This window comes from Gossypium raimondii, chromosome 11 (genome assembly GCF_025698545.1).
Source record: "Gossypium raimondii isolate GPD5lz chromosome 11, ASM2569854v1, whole genome shotgun sequence".
In the NCBI taxonomy this organism is placed as follows: domain Eukaryota; kingdom Viridiplantae; phylum Streptophyta; class Magnoliopsida; order Malvales; family Malvaceae; genus Gossypium; species Gossypium raimondii.
Window position 1 is genome coordinate 52,804,001 of NC_068575.1, and position 25,235 is coordinate 52,829,235.

Consider the following 25,235-nt stretch of genomic DNA (forward strand, 5'->3'; position numbering starts at 1 on the left):
TCCCTAATATTAACCTTAACTCGTCAATTTAAACTTTTTAAAAACTTTTCAACTTTAAAACATTATTCTTAAATCATGGGCGAAGGCAAAATAATTTTTAGGGATCGAAATTAAATTTTAATTTTATTATAGTAAAATGTAATTTCATCATTTGAATAGTCTATATCTTTATAATTTTTAAAAGATTAAATCAAATTTTTATCATTTTTAAGGGAGACAAAGTGTAATTTTACTTTTACTAATTTAGAATTTAAAAAAAATAAAAGGCCTAAATGAAAAAAAAATTATTTTAGAGGAGCCGGGGGCCCTGCTAGCCCTCCTGACTATACCCCTTTCTTAAATCTTTTGAAAATTAAACCTATCGTGATTTCAAAATCTCACGGATTTTATTATTCTATTCTTTTCTAAATTATATCATTGACAAAGAGTATTTGTTAGTCTCTTTTTATGTTAAAAAAATTAGAATATTTCGAAAGTGACTAGATTAAATTAGCCTCTATATTATTAAATAAATTAATTTAGCCTTTATATTATTAAAAATTAAATAAATTTAAATTGTAATAGAGTTAACTTTGATTGTATAAAATTTTATTGAAAATTATTTTTCCAATTGCGATTAAATTTCAAATAAAAGATTTAATTTACATAATAATAAAAACTTTTAAAATATTAAATTTATTAAACAATAAACAATATCTTTTAAATAGTAAATGTTAACAAAGATGATGCATGTAATAGTTTGATTTTATTCATAGTTAAACAAATGTATTAATTGTAATTGAGTCTAATTGTAATTATGCAGATTACTTATGATTGTGAATTGCACTTGTAACTTAAAAGAATACAATGTGAAGTCTCTTGAAATGTTATAATAAAAATTACCATTAAAAGCTTGCAAAAAATTATCATTAAAAAAATCGCGACCAATGTTCATTCCCTTAATGGACCTACAAAATGTAGAGGATTAATCATTGAGCTCTTTTCGGTGGATATTTGGGAAACCAAAAAATTTACCATTAAATTTAGAAATTTTAATTGAGGTTAAAAAATGGGATTTAGATTTTGGCTTGAATAAAAATTGGCCCCTAAGCTATGAAGCTTTTCCCATTTAGGTACCTAATCTTTTTTTTTTCTTCCAAAAGTGGTACCTAAAGATTGATTCCGTTATCACTTTAATATCCAATTGTTAGCTTCCATTAAAAAAAATCTCTTATCCAGTCATATTATGACATGTGTTATTTTAATTAAATAAAAAATTAATTTAATATTAAATCAAATGAATTAAATTATCATTTAATGAATAAAAGAGATAGAGGAGAAATATCATATTAAATGATAATTTAATTTAATTTTTATTTAATATTAAATTTATTTTTTTATTTAATTAAAAATTCTACATGTCATAATATGATTGGGTAAGAATTATTTTTAACGGAAGCTAACGGTTGGGTCAAAGTGAAACATAGTCAAACTTTAGGTACCACTTTTGACCTAAAAAGGTTTAGGTAGCTAAATGGGAATAATGTTATAGTTTAGGGGCCAATTTTTTTATTTAAGTCTTAGATTTTTAACTGTATACGAGTTAATTCCACTGTGCATCCCCAAACTATAACTTTCATTCTAAATTGGTCTTCAAACTTTAAAACATTCTAATTACATCCCAAACTATCGAAATTATATCAATAAGGTCCTTTTGCTAAAATTGTTAATTTAATTGTCATATGAGACGTTAGATCTTATATGACACGTTTTAAAATGAACATTTTAAATAAAAATTAATATTGTGAAAATGGATATTTTGTAAATTTTTGAGATTTTCAAATATTTTTAAAAAGTTTTATCGTTCATTCTCTCTTTTTCAATTTTATTTTAATTTTTAGTTTTTACTTTTCAAAGTTATGTGGTGTTTTACTTATCCCACATAATATTTGACATGTCATTTAATTATTAAATTAATGGTTTTAATGATAAAAGACTTGTTTGATATAACATCAATAGTTTAAGGATGTAATTAAAATATTTAAAAATTTTAAAAATTAATTTAAAATAAGAATCATAATTTAGGGATGTTTGGTGCAATTTCTATATATATATATATATATATTGTTTGGATATCTATTTGAATTTGAGTTAAAAAAAAATTGGATTTAGATTGAAATGATAATGTGAAAATTTTGGAGGTTTGTTGCCTTTTATTAAACTAGTAGGTTTTAGCGGTATTGGACCTAGTGTTATGAGACTAGAACTTTAGTCTCGTAATCCATGCGGTTTTAGGCGATTCATTCGCTTCAAAAATGCTTAAGTTAGCCTAACTCCCAACAATTGTGGATTCACATAGAATTCTTCTAAGGCACCAACGCAAAGCAAAACGAAAGCAACTTAAAAGATGAACGAACTCGAAAGAAAAGAAAATCCACAAAAAAAAACCTCCAAAATTAATGTTATGGCTAATAGTCGATAAACATGACTATTACATGGCTTTTCTTTATATGATTGTATTACCTTCATGTTTTATGTTTTAATGTTAAGTTAAGCAGTGATATTTGGTATATATGATTGTCGATGGGTTGCTTTGAACAAGATGATTACTAGAAATTCAGTCGAAATATTACCAGAAGTTCTCCTATCAGAAGTGTCATTGTAGCAAAAATAAAGAAAACAAATAAGTTGTTTCATTATTTTTAACCTCGTATTAAATGTAACAACCTCATTTTTTCAACTAAGATCTAAATCTCTCTCCACTAACCAAGTAACTCGCTTTCTTACAAAATACATTGACAATCATAATGAATTCTTAAAGAATAGATTAAGTGTTCAGCTCTCTTCTATTCAAACTACACAAACCTCTAATATATGGATAAAAATTAATTACAACCAAAATTTTACTAAAATAACCTCTAGGGTTCAAGAAGGATAGGGAATGACTTCATTCGATTTGCAATTTTTCAATGGTTTCCATGCTAGATTTTGTAGAAAAATTTCCCCACACAGTTTTTCAATGTTTTCCCAATAGCATTGAGCCATGGTAGGCATTCCAAAATGATGAATAGTTGACGGTAATCTCAAGTATCACTAACTCTTCTTTTTAATTATTTTCTCTGGCCCAAAAATAAAAAAGAGAGGAGTGAGAAACCTCTAAATTAACCTTCCTCCATAATTCTCTCCTCTACTTATTCTGTCTCATGCTCTTTGTTTTGCTACCTACTCTTGTGCCTTTATAAAAAACAATTTCTTTTACAAATAGGGTTATATATGCAAAAATCTTATCTTCATTTCTTTAAAATTTTTAATATTATATAAAATTATACATTCATTACTCAAACATACAATTTTCACTTTAAAATGGTGAGAAATATCTTAAAAATTTATAATTCTATTTAAACCATTGAAAATATATATATAACTTTCTCCCTTACAGTGTTGACAACGTGATCGCTTTATTTTTAGCAATTTGGCCTTTTTATTTAATATAAAGACATCTTTTAGGGTAATCTAAGACATCACCTTAAAATAACGTCGTTTTTATTTTGGTCATTTTAACTTTTTTTGTCTATTCAGTTATTGTCATTAGAAATATTGACCAAAATAATAACTCAACCATTAAACCCTTAATGAATTGCTAATTGGACCTGCAAAAAAAGAAAAAATTATTCTTTTAGTCCTTTTAAAAATTACAAAATTTCAATTAACACCATTGCTATATCCGTGAAGTTTTAATTTTTTATGTTTAGACAAAGAAAAAGACAACGATTTACTGTAGCTCTACCCTCTATGACGTCGTCACCATCTCTGCTCCATTATCTTTCATCCGAACAAAAAAAACTTTGTTATGATTTCCATTTTAAAGAAAAGTAGAAGTAAAGCAAATGAGGAAAATATATTGTAACACCGTAACATGTCTCAGTTACCAGATTAGGATTACGAAGTATTACGACACACATTCAATCAAATGATATCACGAAATCATTCAAATATTAATTTAAATATCTACATTCACTCCACACATTAAGCATAGCATACATACACTTATAGGCCTTCAATCGAGCTTACGATACCTTAAAAATAGTTTAGAAACAATCCGTGACTAATTTGAACAAAACAGAATAACATAGAAAATTTTGAAAAAATTTAGAAATAAGGGTCACACGGCCGTGTGATAAAGCCTAGACCATGTGGTTCAGAAACATGGCCGTGTGGCCAAACAGTGTACAATTCAAAATTTGGGTCACATGACCGTGTCGCAAATCGTGTGCCCACCAGTGTGCAAATCAAAATAAGACATAGGGTCGTGTGAGGTGGTCGTGTATGGCACATGGCCACGTGATAGCCTGTGTCCCAAGTCGTGTGCACCTAAAATGACTTCCAAAACAAACTAAATCATTACCCATTTCTTAGGTGTTAAACCAAACCAAAAACAAACATTCATATACCTTTAAAACACATTTAAACAAGCTTAAAACATACCCAAACATACAACCTAAGTGCCTAACCAATATGCCCTCAATGGCACCACATTTCATACACTAACCAATTTACATTCAAAGTTCACAAGTACCTACTTTAAGCACATACCAAACTTACAATTCATCTACTCCATTCATATCTAAGTCTACCATAACCTATTCATTCACGAGTAACCTAAAAAAAAAAAGAGCAAAACCTATACATATGAACCTTTACAAGCCAAAAGCCAAAGACAAATACAAGTGAGCCAAAATCAAGTTTAAACAACATTATCCATGTATAAGATGTATCACAAGTAAAAGTATCCAAAATATATACAAGACACACTTATTACATGCCAAATAACCCAAAAGTAAACATGTCAAAATATACCAAAAGATATCTAGATTGATGTGATCTAAAGATTGATCCAATCGTCCAATTCCACAAAACGTTATCTACAAAGAAACGGGAAAATGACACAAGTAAGCTTCAATAGAGCTTAGTAAGTTCAACGGTTGAAACGATAAAACTTACCGAATAAACGTAGCAATTATACATTAACATGACTAATAAACAATAATCATGTCAACCACAATCATTTAACAGGTGGGTTTATGTATATATGAGTTGCATAATCTATGCAATCACACAAGATCATTTGATATCAAGTCACGATAATATCAGACAATCATGCAAACATTTATATAATTCAATAACAAGTCATCTACCACTAGAAATTTGCCTGATGAATGATATAACATATACAGATACGCGGTTATCCACCCGAAACACGCCAGAAAGCTCAAACGAGATAAACCAACCGAGAAACACCTTGGCACCAAGTGCCTAGCACGTAGGCTAACATTCCTTATAAAACACACCTAGGCACCAAGTGTCAAGCCCGAAGGCTTTATATCCGCCCTCGATAACACGCTAGAATCACTGTAAATATAACACGGTAGTTTACAACAAATGTTGAACTCCGATATATTCAGTGGGTAATAACAAGTCAGGAATCATTATCTCATCACAAGTCAATCTCGTACAACATGCAATATAACCTATTGGCATGCCAATTGTATCCTATCCTATGTTCATCCGGGCTTGATTTACATAACCGTATAACAGTTTACATTTCAATCATTTTCTCACCAATTCAATCATAACATTTCAATTTATAACCAATGTCATCGAATTACATAATTTTAATAATAACATTACTAGAATACACAAAATAATATCGTATGAACTTACCAAGGTTAAAGTGCAGAAATAGCAAAATTCAGGTACTAATCAACAACTTTCTCTTTCCCCCGATTATCTACTGGTTCTTGATCTATAAAATAATTTATTTCAATTTATTAGCTTCAATTTCATGTAGTATTCAATTTAATACATATTTTTCCTATTTACAATTTTTCACAATTACCCCAAACTTTTACACCTTAATTAATTTGGTCCCTAAGACCAAAACAAGATTATTTTCTCAATTAATCCTTATACTCAAGTGCCAAATTCATTTACATCCAAATATAGTCCACACATGTTGGAAATTTTTCAAGAAAATTATGCCTATTTTAACTTATTTTCAATTAAATCCTAAACATAAAAACTAATGAAAAATTACTTTACAACTAGATCAAAACCATCATCAAGCTTCAAGCTCAAGAATAAACACCAAGAAAATTTCAAGAACATCAATGGCAAACTTTATAAACTTTGACAGTATTTTAAAATAATTTTGAGATAACTAAATTAAGTTATAACCATATCAAAAACATAAAATTTATAAAAATCGACAAAAATAACACTTATATGCATAAACTTTTGCTTGACCGAAACTTAAGCTTCTCTAATGGAGTTTCTTCCTTCTATTTTCGGAGAAGAAATAAGGTAAAGATGATGCTTACCCATTTTAACTTTTTTATTATTTTAATCATCATATTTTAATTAAATTATAACATATATCTAATAGATTAAGTTTGGTGACAACCGGCCATTAACAAATATATGGCTAAATTGCCATATATAAAACCATTATACTATGTTTTGTACTCTAACTATCCTTTAGCAAATGATTTTTTTACAAATTTTACGATTTAGTCATTTTTCTTTAATTAGCCAACAAAATGTTAAAATTTTTAAACTAAATTTTAATATGATACTAATGACCTCATAAATATTAAATAAGTAATTACGGACTCACATGTCAAAATTGTGGTCCTGAAACTACTATTTCCAACACCACTGAAAAATAAACTGTTACAAAATATGAGTTGGGTGGCTTGTCATGATGTTGAACTCAATTATAGTATACTATGATTTATGTCTGCCATTTTTTTGAGGTTTTTATTCAAGAACACACACCCTTGAAAGGAGGCAAGGCACGAATTTCCTGAAGAGGACAAAAAGCATGAGATACGGTCGTGGTAGAAAATTCCCTTTATTTTTAGAAAGTGACCTCCGTTTATTTTTTCTTCCTTTAATTTTGAAAATTCTCCAGAAAAAGAAAAAGTAAGAAACAAAGTGACAACATGATAATAAAACTACAACTAAGCATTCATTAGCACTCTGAAAATCATTAGAGTTTGAATTTCACTAATTATTATACTTTTTGATGGGTACTTTTAGAAGTAGAAGAAGAACCCCGACTACGGTCATGCTACTGAAATCCAAACCAAAGTCAACAGCGGCAACAATGGAGGAAGAAGAAGGTATTGAACCAATGATGATGTTTTCTAGGGTAGAAACCATGATAAAGTTTTCTGGTTCAGATGAAAGACGAGGGAGCGAAGATACTGACAACGTCATAAAGGGTGGCGCTACGACAAATCGTTGTCTTTCCTTTGGCCTAAGCATAAAAAATTAAAACTTCACAAGTATAAGAATTGTGTTAATTAAAAATTTTTAACCTTTAAAGGGACTAAAAGAACAATATTTTCCTTTTTTTTGCAGGTCCAATGGTACCATTTTGACTGTGATTAAATTGACAACAAGAAGTTAAAATGACCAAAATAAAAAGGGCAGGATGGATTCCGATGTAATTTAATTTTTTTAGTATGAAGTTAGTGTAGAAGGTGAATTTAATAAATTATAAGTAAAAGGAGTAGAATATATTAGTTAATTGTTAATTGAATCGAAACTAAAAGCAGTTATGTAGGGAAGGCGAATCAATTTTTATGTTTAGACTCGGACCATTCTTTTTGTTCTTTTCTTTTTCTATTGTTAAAATGGGAATATCAAGTCATTCAGTTAATATTCTTAATCTGCTCCCAAACATCCTTATCCACAATCAACATTCTCCTCCTCACTTTTTCAATTTTTACGATATTTAATTATAAAGAAAACTATAAATTAATCACCCGTTAATATTGTGATGGAAACATGACTTGACAGTATTAAAATTAATATAATAATTGTGTCAATTTTATCATAATTTTTAAAAATTATTTTCGATATTTACATATTATCTCAATCTTTAGCACATGAAAATATTTAAAAAATTCTAAAAAGTAAAAATTTTAAAAAATGAAATCTTTCAATATTTTTATTTTTATTTTTCTTTGCGCTTCAAAAGATTGGAGCTTACAAGAATATTTTTCCTTTAGAAAGAAAAAAAAATCTCATTTCAACGTTGATTGAATTAGGAGAAACTCAAGAGGTTTTAAAATTTTTGTTTTTGTTGTTCCTTTGGCTTTGTCTAATGGGATTAGAATTTTAGGTTGGTAACTTGTGCCACCTTGAATTTAACTTTAAATTTGCTTAGGTTAGTTTTACTCTCGAAAAGTGAGAATTTACAAACGAAATTTTTTAAAGTATCGAACTTAGCAGAAGCAAACTCAAAAGCAAATAAGCAACAACCGAATAGAAAAACCACAAAAAAGCAAATAACACGCTAAATATTTGAGTAAATGCTCTCAAATATATTATATTACACAATGATGAAATGATTACAAATGAAGAGCAAGAACTCTATTTATAGTTGGTTCAAAGGTATAATTTAAAATACGACTGAAATTAAAAATAATCTACAAGTTGAAATTCCTAAAAATTTTAGATACTTTACAAGATCCTTTTAAGATTTATAATATTTACATTGGTAAAATAAAATTATTAGAATGTATATATATTCACCAAACTAAATAAATGAGTATTGAATCTCTTCATCAATTCTGGCGGGCCAAATAACTTCAAGTGAACAAGATAAACTATCAAAATATGTTTGCATGCACATAGTGATGACAGAGACTAGTAGAGGAATTCTTGAATAATTAGCCTGCATATTTGACGAGGTTTTATAATGTTTTAGTTGCATCTTTTTTGAGGATTTGTAATTTTAAATTCGTTTAATCTATTGATGCAAGAGATTCGACTTTTTCTGTTCTTCCTAACAAAAAGTTAATCTAATGATTCAATTTTCTTAAAGTTGAGCCCAACTTAAAATTAAAATGAAGAAAATACCCCAAGTACTATAATAGTAACAAAATACCCCCAAGTTTAGCTAAAAGTGGAGAATCAGATGAGGTTTTGGTTCATTTTGTATATGCTCTTGCTGCGGTTTGGTAATAAATTACTTTGTTTAATTTGTTTGATAAAAGTTTACTGGGTCCGCTCTGTATTGTTATATGTTATTAAATATTTTTAATTTTAAATTTTCTATAACATTTTTAATAAGTTTTATTTATGCTTTTTAAAATGGCTTAATTGATTTTTTAAATTTGTTATTGTGTTTTATATATAAATATTAAATTTTAATAGAGATCCTATTTCACTCATTCATCTAATATATAAAAACTAATTTACTTTTTAATAGTAATTTTACCTAAACTTTTATATAAAGAGCAATAAGAAGGATTCTGAGTTTATTGGGTATGACTTGTATGGGTTTTTGGGTTTCCAAATTTATTGGTTTGTAAGTTTTAAACAATGGATTCAATATCGAGATAATATGCAATATAAATGTTGAAGTTTAAATTTGTTATTGTTTTAATTTTTGAATTGTCACATTATTTCTCTATCACAAAATTAATGAAAGAGTGTGTTTGAATATTTCATTTTTTAAGTGCAAAACTCTAACAGCAACACTACTCGAACCTAATGAACACCCTAACCATCAGGCTAACACACAAGGTCCATTATTTATTTCAATTTTTTAATAAAATAAAATATTAGTATTTTCTACATTAAATGATAAGCAGCATTTTTTTTGTTGAAAATTTTATATCAAGCAAAAAATTAAAATGACTATTTTATAATTTTCTATAATTGGATGACAAAAAACCTAAATATAAAATAATTGAGTGTCTTGCAATGTAATTTATCATTTTCTATATTAAGAGAAACAGCATTTTCTTTTTTGATCGGTGTCGATTTTCCAATTACTGATCGAATCTGAAATAGATCATATATCTTTTGTCTTTGCCTTCTTAGTACCCTCTTGTATTTTGTTTGGACACTACGCATGAACTGTTTTGTTCTTCTTTTGAAAATATCTCCCATTTCGACCACAGACCCAGTGTGCAAAGATCCTTTAAATAATCGTCCCAATGAATCCCCTCAGTCATTCGATGAATTTAAGACAATTATCCCTTGCTAATTAAATCATACCCACCTTAAACAAATCATTAATCTTTCATTATTCCCTTTTTTTTCTTTTTTCCTTTTACAACATGTGGATCAAACGCCACATGAAACTGTTGGATTTGACATCATTATTGCTGAAAGATGCTACTGCTATTCATATTATATATATTCCGTACTTTTAAAAGCAGTTTACGAGTCCTTTTCTCCTTTTTTCTCCCTTGTACCCCATGGATTTCTTTTGGCAGTGGAAAGTACAGTCATGACACTTCATGTGGTGAGGGGAGCGAGACGGACTGGGACAATATTTACTTTTCATAAAAGAAACTATATGCGTGTGTGTATATATATATATATGTATCTGGAACATTAATTAGGGTTTAGTGCAGGTAGTTCATACACTATATATAACAAATCCCTTTCGTTTTAGAGAAATTACCTTGTATACATATCACACTTGATTTGTGTGTGCCACAGTTTGAAGAATAAAGTGTGATTAAAATTTGTTTTGCGAGTTCATTCATGCAAGACCAATATGTGAAACACGACAGATTCCAGGCAAATCTGTCGAAAAAGCAAAGATTTGAAGGTCATATCTGGTAGCCATATTAGGCACCTCTTCTCCAATCCATCATTTCAAGCTGAAAGCGATGTAAAAGAAGAGGGGATGCATGCGCATAACATATCATAGGGCACGCACGCTAGCTGGAGGTAGAAATGTTGGGAGTAAATGGCTGAAGTTATGATTATGTGCAAAGAAGCACAGTGTTGCATGCAGGGATTTCAAACCGGCAGTGTGGGGCACATGTTTGAAGAAAGGCTATCCAGTACTGGAAAAGTAAGGGGGGGGGGAATGCTACAGCCAAATATATATAATTAGTTGAATTGCACAGTTGGATTTGATTGATCAATGGATAGGAATATATACGATTGTGATTGAAAGAAAGCTAAGTGCCAAATTATCCGGAAATCTTCGTCAAGAATAAATCATTGTGAGACCTTGGTGACACATGCTTCTCCCAAAATATCGCAATAAAGCTCATAGATCATGATGGACCATACGCTATGGCTGTATACATGCACATACACATACACATACACATGCATGCACTCAATAGTTAAAGGTTGTCACTCTGCCAAATGCTCTTAGCGGAGGAATCCTATAGAACGATGGATGCATGTTAAAACTTTGGTTATTATATTCTCTCTCCATATCATCTATATATATGTACCTAATTAAGGACTACAGTAAATCCGAAACTTTTGCGTAACCCATTAATGCTAATCCAATATCTTACTTCTCTCGGTTCTGATGTGCACGATCTCTTTTTGGTTGAAATGTTGTTGGAATCAAAATCAAACTGTTAGTGCCTAAGCGCCAATGAAACAAAGGGAAAATGGCCATTATCAGAGTGTTTTTCTTTTTGATGTCTTGTCAAATTAATGTTTCGTTGAAGAATAACTGTACAAAGCAGCTTTCCTATTCCTAGTTACCAGTACCATACGTACTGTAGAAAGCAGCTTTCCTATTCCTAGTTATCCAGTACCATACGTACTCCTTGGCAAAGACGTCTGGAAAGAAACTTAATCGCTTTATACTACTATACAACTACAAAGCACTTGGTGTTCAAAACACTTTTTCCAAATTATATATATAATAAAATTTTGAAGTTTAGTGCTCATTCACCTCTCATCCACTGTCTTTTGAGAAAATTACATAATCAAGCATTTTAATCAAAGAATGGTATGGAAAACTAAAGTTAATTATAATATTAATCTTTTCATGAATACACAAATAATATATGTGAGGTATTGGAGAGTAAGGTAGAAAACAGAAATAGTCAATTGCACATAAGATGAAGATTACATTCATAGCTATAGTCTGATAAACTGGGTCACCAGATTGCTTGTGATACAACCCACTAGAAACTATAGCAATAATTTAGCTAGCTAGACTGAGTGGACAAACTAAACCAAAGAAAACAAAGTTAAGATTCGTTTATTAGCCATTCAAGGGAACCCATTTGGGATCCCTAGGACTAGAGAATGATGCCAAGGCATGAGAATTAAGCAACTTAAGAGCAGTACTAGACTTGATGCACCTTGGTGTTTTGTACTGATTAATTGAGCCCCCTTGGCTGATGAACAAATCCATCAATGCCTCGAATGTCCCAGGCTCAACAACCCGTATCTCAAGTGGTCCTATGGTCTTTTCCTGGCTACGGCATTGCCTGTAGACATAATCGAGCTCTTCTTCCACAGTAACACAACATTCTTGTAGCAGCTTAGCATCAATGGAGGTGGCTGAGTCTACCATTTGAATTTCCCAGAAGAGTACGTAATGTCCAGGGACAGAGGATGTATCGGCATAGCTGGTGTACTCCACAAGCAAGGCGTTGTAGGGTTCTAACAATTTCTTTGCTGTGGTGATGCTTCTGTGAAGATCTTCCTCGTTGGTTTTGTCATTGTCAACGCTAAGCACAACATTCCTCCTGCATATGAATCGGAATTGTGGGGCTTGGTTGTGAAATCCAGTCACCTGGAGCACATCTCCGATTCGATATCTATAGAGACCTGAATCATTAACCAAGCATCAACTAGTTCAGATGGTGACAACAACGATAGCAACATGCAGAGACATATTTGTTTTCTAGAAGACTTGTTTAATTGTGATAAAATATTTTATCAGTAGCAAACTAAAGGAAACATGAGTTTTCGCGTAGAATTCATGTGAATTTGAAAGCTGACGGACAAAGAATTAATGAAATACCATTTTTGGGCTATTTAATTGTCTTAACAAGGTACTGCTCTTACCAGAGAAAGTAGTAACCACCAATTCATAATAGCTGCCAAATTTAACATTCACCAAATCAACAAGCCTGTCATTTGGCACTGCCTCCTCTTCATCTATGTCCATGGCAAGTGCTCCATTTTCTCCCAAAGGTAAAAATTCAAAGTAACCCATGTTAGGCAAGAGTGTAAATGCTACTTCTGCAGGGTCACATATTGGTTTCAAGTTGACACCAAAGTAACACTCGGATGAAGCATACATAGTACAAACCAAAGGCAACTTTCCTGCACTGTAATACTCGAGAGGTGGTATATACTGTGCCATGGAGCCAGTAACTACAGCCTCGATGTATTTGGCCCTGGGCCATAGGTGACACAGGATTCCTTTCCAAGATGGACGGCTACAGATGCTCTCAATCTCATCAGCCAGATCGGGGTTAGGTGATGATAGTATAGACATCATTGCTGACCGGCATGCAGGGTCTATTATCGACAGGTCAAGATGGCCGGTGCGGATATCATTGCATAGTTGAGCCCACTTACGCTCAAGAAAAGATGTGGCTCGGAGGAGAGCCGATGCAAATACAGCCCCTAATCTCATAACCTGGTGACGATGTACTAGACCAGCAAGCAACTGGCAGTACATGCTTTGGTTGCTATCATTGCACAAGATAGCCTGATCTGGGCTTGTAAAGTCATTAAATGGGTCTCGTGTTCGGCACTTGAAGTGCTTACTCTTGTAGTAGCTGGTGAGCACAGTGCGAAATGGCAGACCACAAGGTGTAGATAATTCAGCCTTGACAAAGTATAGATACATGGCCTTGCCGTCATCAAGACCGGGAATGTACCTGAAAATCAAAATGTCAATACAGGCATCATTGTAACCAAAACATCTACATTTAATTGGAGAAGACTTAGTGTGTGCTTACTGAGAAATTCATTATTCAGTTCTGAATATCTTTTACGATCATTATACTTGAGACACTATAATAGTGCTTTCATTAACCTCAATGCTACTATGCAAAAAGTCTGAATGCGGATGAGAGCAAAGTTCTTTTTCATGCATTACACGCCAACTTGCACTAATAACATCATCTAAATTCTAAAGACTGAGCAACTTGTGAGTGGATAAAAAGTTCTTTTACACACGCACACGCTCTCTTTCTCTCTAAATCAACAAAGGAGACAGTAAATTGAATTTCACATGCAAGTACTAAACCCTACACTTTTTTTTCTGTCAAAATAGAGAAAGAGGCTATGAGATCAGGGACTAAAACAAAATATTATCATACTATTCTGGCCCACCACGAGTCAGATGTTATACTAACAATGCTTTCGGTCTTTGGAGGGTTTTCTCGTGCACTAACCCCCGCATGGTTCACCAATATTCATTTTAAACTAAAAGTTTTGGTGGCTCAACTCAAGTAGGGATTGTTCCCACAAGTACTGAGGTCGTAGCAAATTCTTCTTTCAGTCTTGTTAAAGGATAGTAGTGCGTACAGTTTACCCTTCAAACACTATACGTTATGGCTTTTTCTATGCATCAAATCATATTCGTCCTTAAACATTGCTCAGAATGGAGAATCCAAAAACTTGTGGTGGATGGCACAGATGCAATAAAAATTTTTAAACAAAAATATGGAATAACATCTTCTCAAGAGCAAAGTGATAGAAACCACTTCAAGAAAGAATAAAGGATTAAAAAAAATACCAAGATAGTATTAAGCTGCTACCAAGTCCTAGAAACGACCAAACATGCATGCACAAATGCATACACACACAGTTATAATTGGCATGATGGAATCAACGGAAAACAATATAGAGAAAAGAATAAAGGAAGAAGGATATTGTAAGATAACTGGTTCATAATTGGCATGATGAGATTATAAAGAAAGGTCCGACGGTCAAGATCTTCTGCTATTGATGGCGTTAATTTAGGCTCTCCAGCAGATGTCCCCGAGCTGCAATTTGAGAAACATGTTTCAATTAACTTACAACATAGAACATAAAATATGTCCAAAAATAAAAACAAAGAACAAGCCATAATGGTATAAAGAGTTGAGATAATAAGAGAGAGGAAACCTGCACAGAATTTCAGTTATGGGTTGACCAGTGATGAGGGAAGAGTCTTCACCATTAGCAATTCTCTGGATATAAGGATAGATATTCTTGTAGGTAATAACCGGGACACAACTTTTAAACTGAGAAACATCTATAGATCCATTCATATACTTATTCAAATACTCAGTTTCTGCATTTCGCTTTAATATTTCTTTCAAGATGCCATACTGAACATCACCAGCTGTCGTCGTTAACTTTTCAATCTCCTTCAAGGCATCTTCACCCTTGTATTCCAGTTTCTTCCCATCCATGTTATGATTTAAAGGAACAAGTAGAGAGTTCACAAAAGAAATAACAAAAGCAATACTTCTTTGATCACAACTGACAAACTAGAGGTTCTATATATAACAAGTTTGGTTTGTCATGTGCCTGCTGAATAATAGACGTATTTTCCCCACATTTACAAGCCGATCATTAGAAGCATATGGTGCTGGTTTGGTTTTTTCTGTTCAGATAAATCAATATTCCGCTGATATGATCTGTACTGTAATGTGGACCCTCACTTGTTTTTCTTGATTAGAAAACAATGACCTCATCCAACAATATAGTGGAAATGGTCTTTCATGAATTATACAATAATTCAACTAATAGTCCATCATTTAATGTAATGATTTAAGACAGAAGATTCTAGTTTCTGTAGCAGCCATTTGAGCAAAAATGTTGAAGGATAAGTGTAAGGAACTAAGACGAGTAAAACAGCCTTTCATCAAATATGAAACTATGAGTTTGCATACCTTGAAAAGTTGTACTAAATGGTCATGATATTTTCATGTGCACTGCACAACAGTATATCATACTGATTCTTCAATTTGACTGCAACATGTGACATATTTCATAATCATACATGGATCGTATATTCTGGTCAGTGGCAAGGTTGTTGGTATCTGGTTCTAGTTCTAACATCAGTTATTGTCCATAAGATGGAACTTTTTCATATTTCTTTTCCCCATAAAGGGATGCAAAAGGCCAAGAAAATCAAACTCCTTCCGTTTAGTATCTGTTCTCTTTCTCCTTTTATTTATTTTCCCCATAAGTGACATGTATAGCAACAAAACTGGAAACCATTCTCCCTCTCAATAGCCACGTCTAATGGTTAACAAGCTGCAACGGAAGGTAATTCAGAACAAGTCAAGTTGCAGGTATAAAAGGGTCAATCACAACTCCCATTAACAAAAAGTTATTCATCAGTACCATATAAATGACATGGAAATGAAATGTAAGAAATTCCATCCTTGTCCTCAATGATAGAATTTGAACAAAAGCTCCTAAAGAAAATAAGAAACAATCTGTACCATTCAATCAAATTTGAGATGCTGAAGGGGATTTGCCATTATTAGGATCCTTATACGAGCGAGCCTGTATGCATTAATCAATACCTTTAGAACATATGCCATTCAGTAATATTGTGTCTGCATCATCTGTTTTATAGAATGGTGAGAGACACGTATGCTGAAGAAGTGCCAACAGATTCAATGTCTCTCCCACATGACAAATTTGAAACATACAGTGCGGCTGCAATAAAATTTTTATTTTTCCATATCTAGGAAGCTTGTGATAGTGCAGAAGAAAGTAAGTCTACTATGCATTGTTTTCCAATGACTATCTAATTGGAGCATAAGGCATAGCATCACTAAAAGCATGATCTCCTACAATATCCACTTGAAATTGAGTCTGTGCAATTTTAATTTCAGCAGACTCATCATAGTAACTCATAGAGTGCATCACCATCTTTTCTTCTGATTCTGAAACGATTTCTTTTCACAATCCTACGATAGTTTGGATATTTAGTGCTTTGAATACAAGCATATAGTTTATTTTATGGTCCACCACCTTTACTTCAAGAAAGTGCACGAAATAAAAAAAAAGATGTTGAAAGGAACCTTAAACTAAATACTTATAAGTAATTAAGGAAAAAAATAGTGGTATTACAATTTATATGAATTATAATAATTGGAGAACCAAAATAAATAGTGCACATTTCTTCTTGTTCAAAAGGAAGTAACATTTGCCAGAGATATAAATAATTTACCAAAGGAAATCATATCATTTCTTTAAACAGACAAGGTTTTAAATGGTTCCACTTCATTCTGAAGTCCTATCAAATCTACTCAAAGACAAAATGCAGTCATGGAGGATGCATGCATGAATGATCACTGTTACTGCAACCAACATTATTGAGCAAGACTTTGGACAGAAAGAAATATAAAAGAATATGCCAAATAAGATGTACAGCCAGCTTTGGAGGAAAGGTAGGTTTTTTTCTTTTTTTCTTTTTTGAGAAATATGTGAGAATGAAAAATGTCCCTCCATAAACCTTAGCTCATTGATCAAGGTGATTCATTTAACTTTTCTGTAATATGGTGAGACAGACACTGTTGGTTTCCAACTTAAATGGCCTTTAACTCTTTCGTTTCTCGGCGTTAATCGAATTCTCTACAAGCATAATAAGGGTCATCTCATCTCATGTGGAACTCAGTGGAAGAAATATCATGAAGCACAAATCCAAATTGATAGAGAGGTTCTTCTTTGACTAAGTTGTAAGGCAATTACAAAACCAGTATTCTGGTTGTCTGAGGTCACCACTCACTTCAAAGACCCATATTTTGAGAAAACGTCTAGATTTGAATCATAGAAGCTTCAATAAATGAATTTTTTGAAAATACCTTGTCTCACCATCAGACACGACGGTGCAAGTCTTTTAAGTCTCAAACACTGAGTTTTGTCCTTGAAAATGAATTTTAACTACCTATTTTAATTTTTTTACAAATCTTATTTATATTAGTAAATCTCATATACACAGTCTGGATCGGTTCAATTCTTTAATTAACCAAAGTAAGAATAAAATATCACCAAAAGTTTGAATGCTGCTTTTCTGGGCACTTTTTCCTCTTCTACCAGGGACAAAGGACTTGTCAGCATCTGATGCAATATTATTCTTGATGGTCAGTATCACAAACTTTCATTTTACTAAGACCGCTAATTTTTATCACTCCAATTATTAATTATTTCATATAGATATTTTCTTTCTTTTCTTTACGTTTCTTCTTGGTCTTAGGCAGCATCATAACTCTTCTGTAGCTCCAAAACATCATCATGAACCATTCTGGGAGGTATTGAGAATGTCTACGAGGGAGCTAAAATAATTCAGTATCATTCCTAATCAATGAATTGCTTTGGAGTGTGTTAATGTAATTTAAGAAACAGGTAATATTGAGTTAGTTTACCAATAGAGAACATGAGATATCTCAATAAAAGACGCATACATGATCAAAATTTGAGAATACAAAAAAGTAACCTACTAAGTTGAGAGAGGGTTCTCAAATTTCTAAAGCAGATACTTCGAAAGAAATTACAAGTAGTTGCTTTAAAAGTTTGAGGAGATATCAGAACAAAAACATTTTTATGCAAAGCAGAATTTAAAGATGAGCATAACCTGATCAAGCTTTTTACAGAAGAGTTGGACAGGTCAGACATAACTAATTGTGCACTGCATACATAATTGTTGTTCAGAACTGTATATCCTGGATTTATTTCTATGTAGTGCATGCCTCCTTTTGCCTATTTCATTTATTAAAATAGAAATTCTATATGCACTTCATTACGACCATTGCTCCAAGTACCACTGGTCCACACCTATCTTTTGTGTGTGACCTAACCAATGTTTCTTGTGTAATATCTGAATAGCTACAAGAGAATAGCCATACTGATGTGAGCATAAATTAGAGGTAACTTCTAATTATGAAAACTTCAACAATCCAAGAAAACCCATTGAACCGGAGTTGGACGTTTCCAAAAGAGAACAATGAAGTTACCGCAGCACATTCCCTTTCCATCCAAATGCTCACAGTTAGTTCAAGAGTGTGGCCTCTGGTAACAAGCTTGCCTGTTCCTGTTGCTGAATTTACGCAACAGGAATTCAAAAGATAATATTAACTTAGCTATGAAAGGTTTAAACCCCCAAATATTATTTCCCAATGGATGCTAGCCTCTTCATACATCGTTAAGAACAGTGAAATTTAGTATCAGGAATTTCAAATTTAGACACAAAAAATTTGTGACATCTATGACAAAAGGAAAATAGTACCAATTGGTCTTTTCACTCTCCACTACATCCACATTCCACAACACCCCTGTTTGGACTGATCATCAAGCAAGAAGATATCTCGGTGATCAAAATTTATCTGCTAATTCTAATTACACAGGTACCTTCTGGCAGAAGTAAAATTAGTAAAAGGAAAAGCATTAATTCATAGTTGGGTAACTTTTCACCTTGAGAATGGCAAACTTGCTGTTTTTTTAAGAGTTCCACTGTGAGAAAATCCGAATATAGCCAATAGGAATGAATCAGTACAACTCTTCCATCACATCAGTAATCTTACTTCCTAATCCACCAAACAGTCGACTGTCAATTGGCCAGAGTCATCAAAAGGCAACCCTATTTAATATACTTTTGAGCAATCTCTAAGACTCAAAAGCAGCGACGTCCCAATCATTAACCCCATCGCAACTTAAAAAAAAACATCACCTCAATTCCACTAACATGACCACCAAAGCATTATACAGAACATCATGTACGCGTCTTATATGAATGAGAGTAGGTGATACAAAAGAACTTCTATGTTGTTTCACATAGAATTAACAAATAATTTCTCATAGAATAGGTAATATAAATGTGGCAAATGCTTAAATATGAATGTTAGGGTGACAAAAATTCATTGAAAAAAAATAAAAGAGATAACAAAACAAAAACAGACATAAAATATCATCTATGAACACTCTAGCAAAAGGAGAAAAAGAAAGTTACAGCTTAAAAGCACCTACAGTTCTTCTGCAGGCCCCGTTTGCTAGGCCCGGACTTGATTCGACTTGAAAAATGAGTCTAAAAATTTGTTCAAGCTTGACCTAGATAAAAATATTAAAACATGGACCCGACCTGGTCCACCTATTTTAAAATTTTTATATTATATTATTTTTTACATAACTTTTAAATATATATAATACATCAAAAATATTAAAATAAATAATTTCACCTAAATAATACTAAATAAAATTAAAATAAATATTTTCACCTAAATAATACTAAGATAAATGCAACTTAACAAGAAAATATCTCTAAAATAATAACAAAATTAACAATAAAAAAAGTGTTATACAATATCCAAACAATAACAATAGTAAAAATAACAAAAAAAATAATTTCTTTTTTTTTGTAATTTAGTGAATTCAAGCCGAGCTCAGACAAAAAATATCTTATCTAATGCTTGGCTCATTTTTAAAACCGACCTTATTTTTTCACCAAACTCATTTTACATACCTATATATTTTTGTTCAAATCTCTCACTTTTCGGTCAGCTAGGCTGTTCTGATTTGAAACTTCCCCCACATTTTCAAGTCTTCAACAATTATATGTAAAACGACAACGTCTCAAGCATCAGTCAGCAGCGCCTAGAGTATGTGTGGAGTACTTAAAAAAGACTTTAATAAAATACAGTTGAGATAAAACTGTTTAGTTTGGTCGCGAAATCTGAATGGCTGTGGCTGCTCTGGCACTGAACCAGCAACTCCTTTGCTTTTCATACCCAAAGATAAGAGCAAAATCAAGGCCATGGTTCCCGCAAAAAACAACCCTTTTGAATTCTCAAAAGAAGCCTCATATCTTTATAGTTTCTTGCTCTTCCTCTCCAACTTCCCAGTCCCCAGAGGCCAATGTCCAGACTGCTGAGTCTTGTGTCAACCTGGGTCTGTCCCTCTTCTCCAAAGGACGCGTACGCATTGATCTCTTCTTGTTTTTGCAGTATTTTTAGGGTTCTATGGTGTTGATGTCTTCAATCTTGGTGATTTTTTCATAGAATTAGAGCCAAAAGTTTTTCTTTTCTTCTAGCAAATGGGTTTTCTTTTCCGTTGTTTCTTAAATGGTTCCCTTGGATAGTACAGGACAGTGATTTAGTTTGAATGTGTCTCTCATGGTCTGATATGTAGGACAGGTTTCTACTTGAACAAGATTGCATGATATCTTGTTTAAAGGTTGCTCCATTTCTTTTCATTCTTTTTTTCTTTTGGCTGCTTGGTATGTTAAAGAGCTTAATTTTATTGTCTAAGTATTAAATTGCTGAGCATTTTGCTATTCCTACAGTAGCTTGACTCACATTATAGTGCATAATTTAAAGAGCGAAATCATGCTGGTTTGATGACACGCAAATTCGTCCTAGCTCAATGAACAGCAAACTGTATCTAGGAAAATTTAGATTGAGTTCTGGATTGATTGGTTTCCATAGAACGATCCTCTAAAATACTCTTTTGAATTCATGAATTTATTGATCACTTTCTTCAGAAGTTCAGATTCTTAGATAGTTCATTGTTCTGCATTGCTTTAGATACTTGTCTCTACAAACCATACTTTTATTTGGAAATTCAAATAATATTTTTTGTAAAAAGTGCTTCATATGTCAAATGGATATTTCAGGTTAAAGATGCTTTAGTCCAGTTTGAAACGGCACTTAGTTTAGACCCAAACCCTGTGGAAGCCCAAGCTGCTCTCTATAACAAAGCCTGCTGTCATGCCTACCAGTAAGGATTTCTGATCCTTTTTCCTTTTTCTTTTAGTAGTTATTATTTCAAATTACCATGCATGATTCCAGAAATTCTCGTTTACTTTAGGGAAGAGGTGAGTTCTGAAATATAACTCCCTTCAGATGCATCTGTAAAGTATATAGCTTATGTATAGTATTCATAATCACACCTCCATCTGTCTGCCTAAGTCCCTGGATTCCTGTTATATGAAATCCGAAAGTTCTGAGAATCAGGCCTCATCTATGTTTTTGTTATAATACTCTTCTGCATCAATTTCAAGTAATGATTTAGTACTAAATGGGGCTGTTCTTAGTAAGAATCCTTTTTTTCTTTTTATTTGTTTTGTTTTTATTGAGGAAGAGGGGAAGCAAAGAAAGCTGCTGAGTGTCTCCGTACTGCTTTGAGAGACTACAACCTTAAGTTCGGTACAATTCTCAATGATCCTGATCTGGCCTCCCTTAGAGCATCACCTGAGTTCAAGGAATTGCAAGAAGAGGTATGTTGCTTAAGTTTTCTTCCAGACACTCCTCTTTCCCAATCCCCACCAAGATATCCAAGTGCTATGATTATGGAATCAAATGAAATTATTCATTCACATGAAGCTCAAATTACTAAGAGTTGGTATTGCTCATAAGTATTTGTTATCTTTCCAGGCCAGGCTGGGTGGAGAAGATATAGGCTACAGTTTCCGAAGAGATCTCAAACTTATCAGTGAAGTCCAGGCCCCATTTCGTGGAGTTAGGAGATTTTTTTATGTGGCATTCTCTGCAGCTGCTGGAATCTCGCTGTTATTCACTGTACCCAGGCTATTTCGTGCTATTAAAGGAGGTGATGGTGCTCCTGATATTTGGGAAACTGTTGGCAATGCTGGCATAAATATTGGAGGTAAATTGTGAGATGTGTTATATATATATATATATGTCATTTCATGTAATCTCGTTTACTTTCTTGGTGTGACCATCAAGCTAATAGTTTGTAACTGGCTTTTTAAAATGACTAAGTTCTTGAATCAGCTATCTACAGGTATCATTGTTCTTGTGGCGTTATATTTCTGGGACAACAAGAAGGAGGAAGAGCAACTCGCACAAATATCCCGAAATGAAACACTCTCTAGGTTGCCTTTACGCCTTTCCACCAATCGGATTGTGGAACTTGTGCAGCTACGAGACACTGTTAGACCAGTTAGTATTTTTTTTTTTCTTTTGGTTGAATATTTTTCCAAGTTCTTGCTGCTTCATGTTTGCAAATTTAGGTAGATAGTTATGCCTGTGTTGTCACTGTAAAAGTATATTCTTCAAAAATAATGTTGCTAATAAGCAATTTTTTTTCACCGTGACCATAAGCAAATTAAGAATTAAAAACCTTCATCTCATTTCATCGTGAGATAGAATTAGATTTCTTGCGCTGGATTTGGTAAACATACTTGACATGTTTCCAAAGTAACCAAAGTATTAAAATTTAAGCTTATAATAATTAATAAATAAAATGTTACAGCTCTATGAGAACAACCATAACAATAATCAGTTTTGTTTTGTTACCTCATTATTTAGTGAATGCTACTGCTCGGAGTGGTGATCGAGACAAAGAAGACGAGTTGGAAGGCAAAACTGAGACCTAGACCATTGGATCAGAAGTCTTTTACACTTACTATAGAAGACTATATTAGTATTGACTACTTTAGTCGAGTATGGCTACGTCTTAGTGCACTGTCTTTCCTATTTGGTCAACAAAATACATGCCACGCGCAACTTTTACTTGTATATTGCTAACTTGCATGTTGATGCATTATTTTATGCCTTCTCCTATCTATTTGGTTTTTATCATTACATTCTAATTGAAGGTTGGATTCAGGTTATTTTAGCAGGGAAAAAAGAATCTGTTTCTTCAGCTTTACAGAAGGCTGAGAGATTTCGAACCGAGCTCCTTAGACGAGGTGTTCTTCTAGTTCCTGTCATTTGGGGTGAAGGTAGAACACCGCAAGTGGAGAAGAAAGGTTTTGGTGTTTCTAAAAAGGCAGCTACTGCTCTTCCTTCTATTGGGGTAAACTACAAGTTTCTGACCTATTGTAGATTATTAGCCATATAAGGATAAGTCTTGTCCACTGATCATATTTTCATTGTTCCTATAGTTATTAGGACTTCTTATAAGTTTACTTTGTGGCTTATATGTGATGTACTATGCATGTGACTGTCTTTATGCTCTGGTGTACTTGTGCTGATATGCTGAATATACATTTGGTTGCTGTCTTATATTAATCAACTTTACATGGAATTTCAGCTCTGGAAATATTACTGCATGCACTAGGTGTGTTTTTTTAATTAAATTCCTTTCTCCAAACATTTTATCTATCACTGTCATGGCAGGAAGACTTTGAGAAACGAGCTCAGTCTATAACTGCAAAATCAAAGTTGAAAGCTGAAATTCGATTTAAGGCTGAGGTTATTTCACTGGAAGAATGGGAGAGGTCACCTGCTACTCAATAATTATTATTGTTTGTTCTTATTTTTCATTTAGATAACGAAGGTCTTTATTCTTGTATCTCTTCAGGTTACAAAAGTTTGACTGTTTCCAAACATTGATTATATTTCCAGTTACCAGTCATATGCTCAAATCTTCGTTCAACGTCTTTCCTTCTGTTAGCTTTACTATATATTTTTTTTTTACTGAAGATTCTTACTTACTCAGGTGGATCAGGGATCAACAAGAATCTGAAGGAGTTACCCCTGGTGAGGATGTCTACATAATTTTGCGCCTAGATGGTCGAGTCCGAAGATCGGGAAAGGTAAGAAAATTGTTGGAAACTTTTGCTGCCTCTTTTTGGCCTGAGATAATTGCAAATATCAATTATCAGAGGATGTCACAAGTTAGTATAGGAAGGGTTATGACTGATTGCTGTTTTCTTTTCTTTTCTTTTTTCTTCAAAAATTTGGATCAATTAGCGTTCCTTCAGCTGGTGGTTTCTTTTTTCATGGCTGCTAAATAAATCAATCTTATAATTCTCTATCTAAGATTTCAAATATCAGTAATGCAATATTGGAAATTTTTTTCCTTTGTTGTCATGGTAAATTTTTTCTTGTTTGCAGGGAATGCCTGATTGGTCACAAATAGTGCAGGAGCTGCCTCCAATGGAAGCATTGCTAAGCAAACTTGAAAGATAGAATTTATGTTACCAACCCTTATTTTAGTGCGCTACAAACTTGAAAGCTGATGGGAATCTTCTTTGTTTATCTATTCTTTAAGCATTGTATATTTATTACTTTGTACATCACAGCATGCAAGATTTTGAACACGATAAAGAACTTAATTTCGATAGCCTTTATTTCACTATTATTGAGCTTTTAACAATGTTTAATCAGTACCCCCTTTTCCTCTCTTTTTCTTTTATTTTCTTTTCAGAGGTTGGCTTTATGGTGTACTTTATTGGCTTACTATATAGTTATACCAATCACGCTGTTTCACTTTTCCATCCTTTGTTATGATTTGGTTGCACCAGCTGTTTATAACTCTCACCGCTTACCAACAGCTCTGAACTGGTAAAAAGAAAGAACCCTCTTCTTCTGGGATTTTCACATTACTATTTCTGTCATTTAGCTTGTATTAGGTATGGAAGAGGTCATATATTTACAGCTTAAACAAAGATTTCGAGGAAGTTTCTAAATAGCTATCCAGGCGAGTTTGACCTTTGTACAAGAGCCATTGAACATATCAGCTACCCGTATCACTGAATA

The 25,235-nt window shown here is 32.6% G+C and overlaps 2 protein-coding genes across 5 annotated transcripts; one reads left to right on the plus strand and one right to left on the minus strand.

The window, feature by feature from the left end:
* Nucleotides 1-11,851: 11,851 nt before the first annotated feature.
* Nucleotides 11,852-15,327, minus strand: LOC105803024 (putative indole-3-acetic acid-amido synthetase GH3.9). Of its 2 annotated transcripts, XM_012634960.2 has the most exons (4): nucleotides 14,899-15,327; nucleotides 14,676-14,777; nucleotides 12,841-13,664; nucleotides 11,852-12,600 (listed from the first exon to the last, which is right to left on the minus strand). In XM_012634960.2, exons 1-4 carry the CDS (start codon nucleotides 15,186-15,188, stop codon nucleotides 12,029-12,031), a joined length of 1,788 nt encoding a protein of 595 aa, XP_012490414.1. In that variant the 5' UTR covers nucleotides 15,189-15,327; the 3' UTR covers nucleotides 11,852-12,028. The 2 variants fall into 2 exon arrangements, with proteins under 2 accessions (XP_012490414.1, XP_012490415.1); XM_012634961.2 differs by lacking the exons at nucleotides 14,676-14,777; nucleotides 14,899-15,327 and adding an exon at nucleotides 13,746-14,312.
* A 5,095-nt stretch (nucleotides 15,328-20,422) lies between these two features.
* On the plus strand, nucleotides 20,423-24,834 carry LOC105803026 (protein LOW PSII ACCUMULATION 1, chloroplastic). Of its 3 annotated transcripts, none has more exons than XM_012634963.2 (9): nucleotides 20,424-20,702; nucleotides 21,401-21,504; nucleotides 21,868-22,003; nucleotides 22,161-22,392; nucleotides 22,531-22,688; nucleotides 23,359-23,547; nucleotides 23,871-23,971; nucleotides 24,193-24,289; nucleotides 24,591-24,834. In XM_012634963.2, the coding sequence occupies exons 1-9, from the start codon at nucleotides 20,466-20,468 to the stop codon at nucleotides 24,663-24,665; spliced, it is 1,329 nt and encodes a 442-aa protein (XP_012490417.1). In that variant the 5' UTR covers nucleotides 20,424-20,465; the 3' UTR covers nucleotides 24,666-24,834. The 3 variants fall into 3 exon arrangements, 2 of the variants coding, with proteins under 2 accessions (XP_012490417.1, XP_052479919.1); XM_052623959.1 differs by lacking the exon at nucleotides 20,424-20,702 and adding an exon at nucleotides 20,740-20,961; XR_001136348.2 differs by lacking the exon at nucleotides 23,871-23,971 and having other exon boundaries at nucleotides 20,423-20,702.
* Nucleotides 24,835-25,235: the final 401 nt, after the last annotated feature.

Bases quoted from the DNA above. Each gene is read 5' to 3' on its own strand.
- LOC105803026 (XM_012634963.2), top strand. From the start codon at position 20,466: ATGGCTGTGGCTGCTCTGGCACTGAACCAGCAACTCCTTTGCTTTTCA. The intron at 21,505-21,867 runs GTAAGGATTTCT...TTATTGAGGAAG, and splicing joins GCCTGCTGTCATGCCTACCA to AGGGGAAGCAAAGAAAGCTG. The intron at 23,548-23,870 runs GTAAACTACAAG...CTGTCATGGCAG, and splicing joins CTGCTCTTCCTTCTATTGGG to GAAGACTTTGAGAAACGAGC.
- LOC105803024 (XM_012634960.2), bottom strand. From the start codon at position 15,188: ATGGATGGGAAGAAACTGGAATACAAGGGTGAAGATGCCTTGAAGGAG. The intron at 14,778-14,898 runs GTTTCCTCTCTC...CTCAAATTGCAG, and splicing joins ATAACTGAAATTCTGTGCAG to CTCGGGGACATCTGCTGGAG. The intron at 13,665-14,675 runs GTTATCTTACAA...TTTGATTTTCAG, and splicing joins ATCATGCCAATTATGAACCA to GTACATTCCCGGTCTTGATG.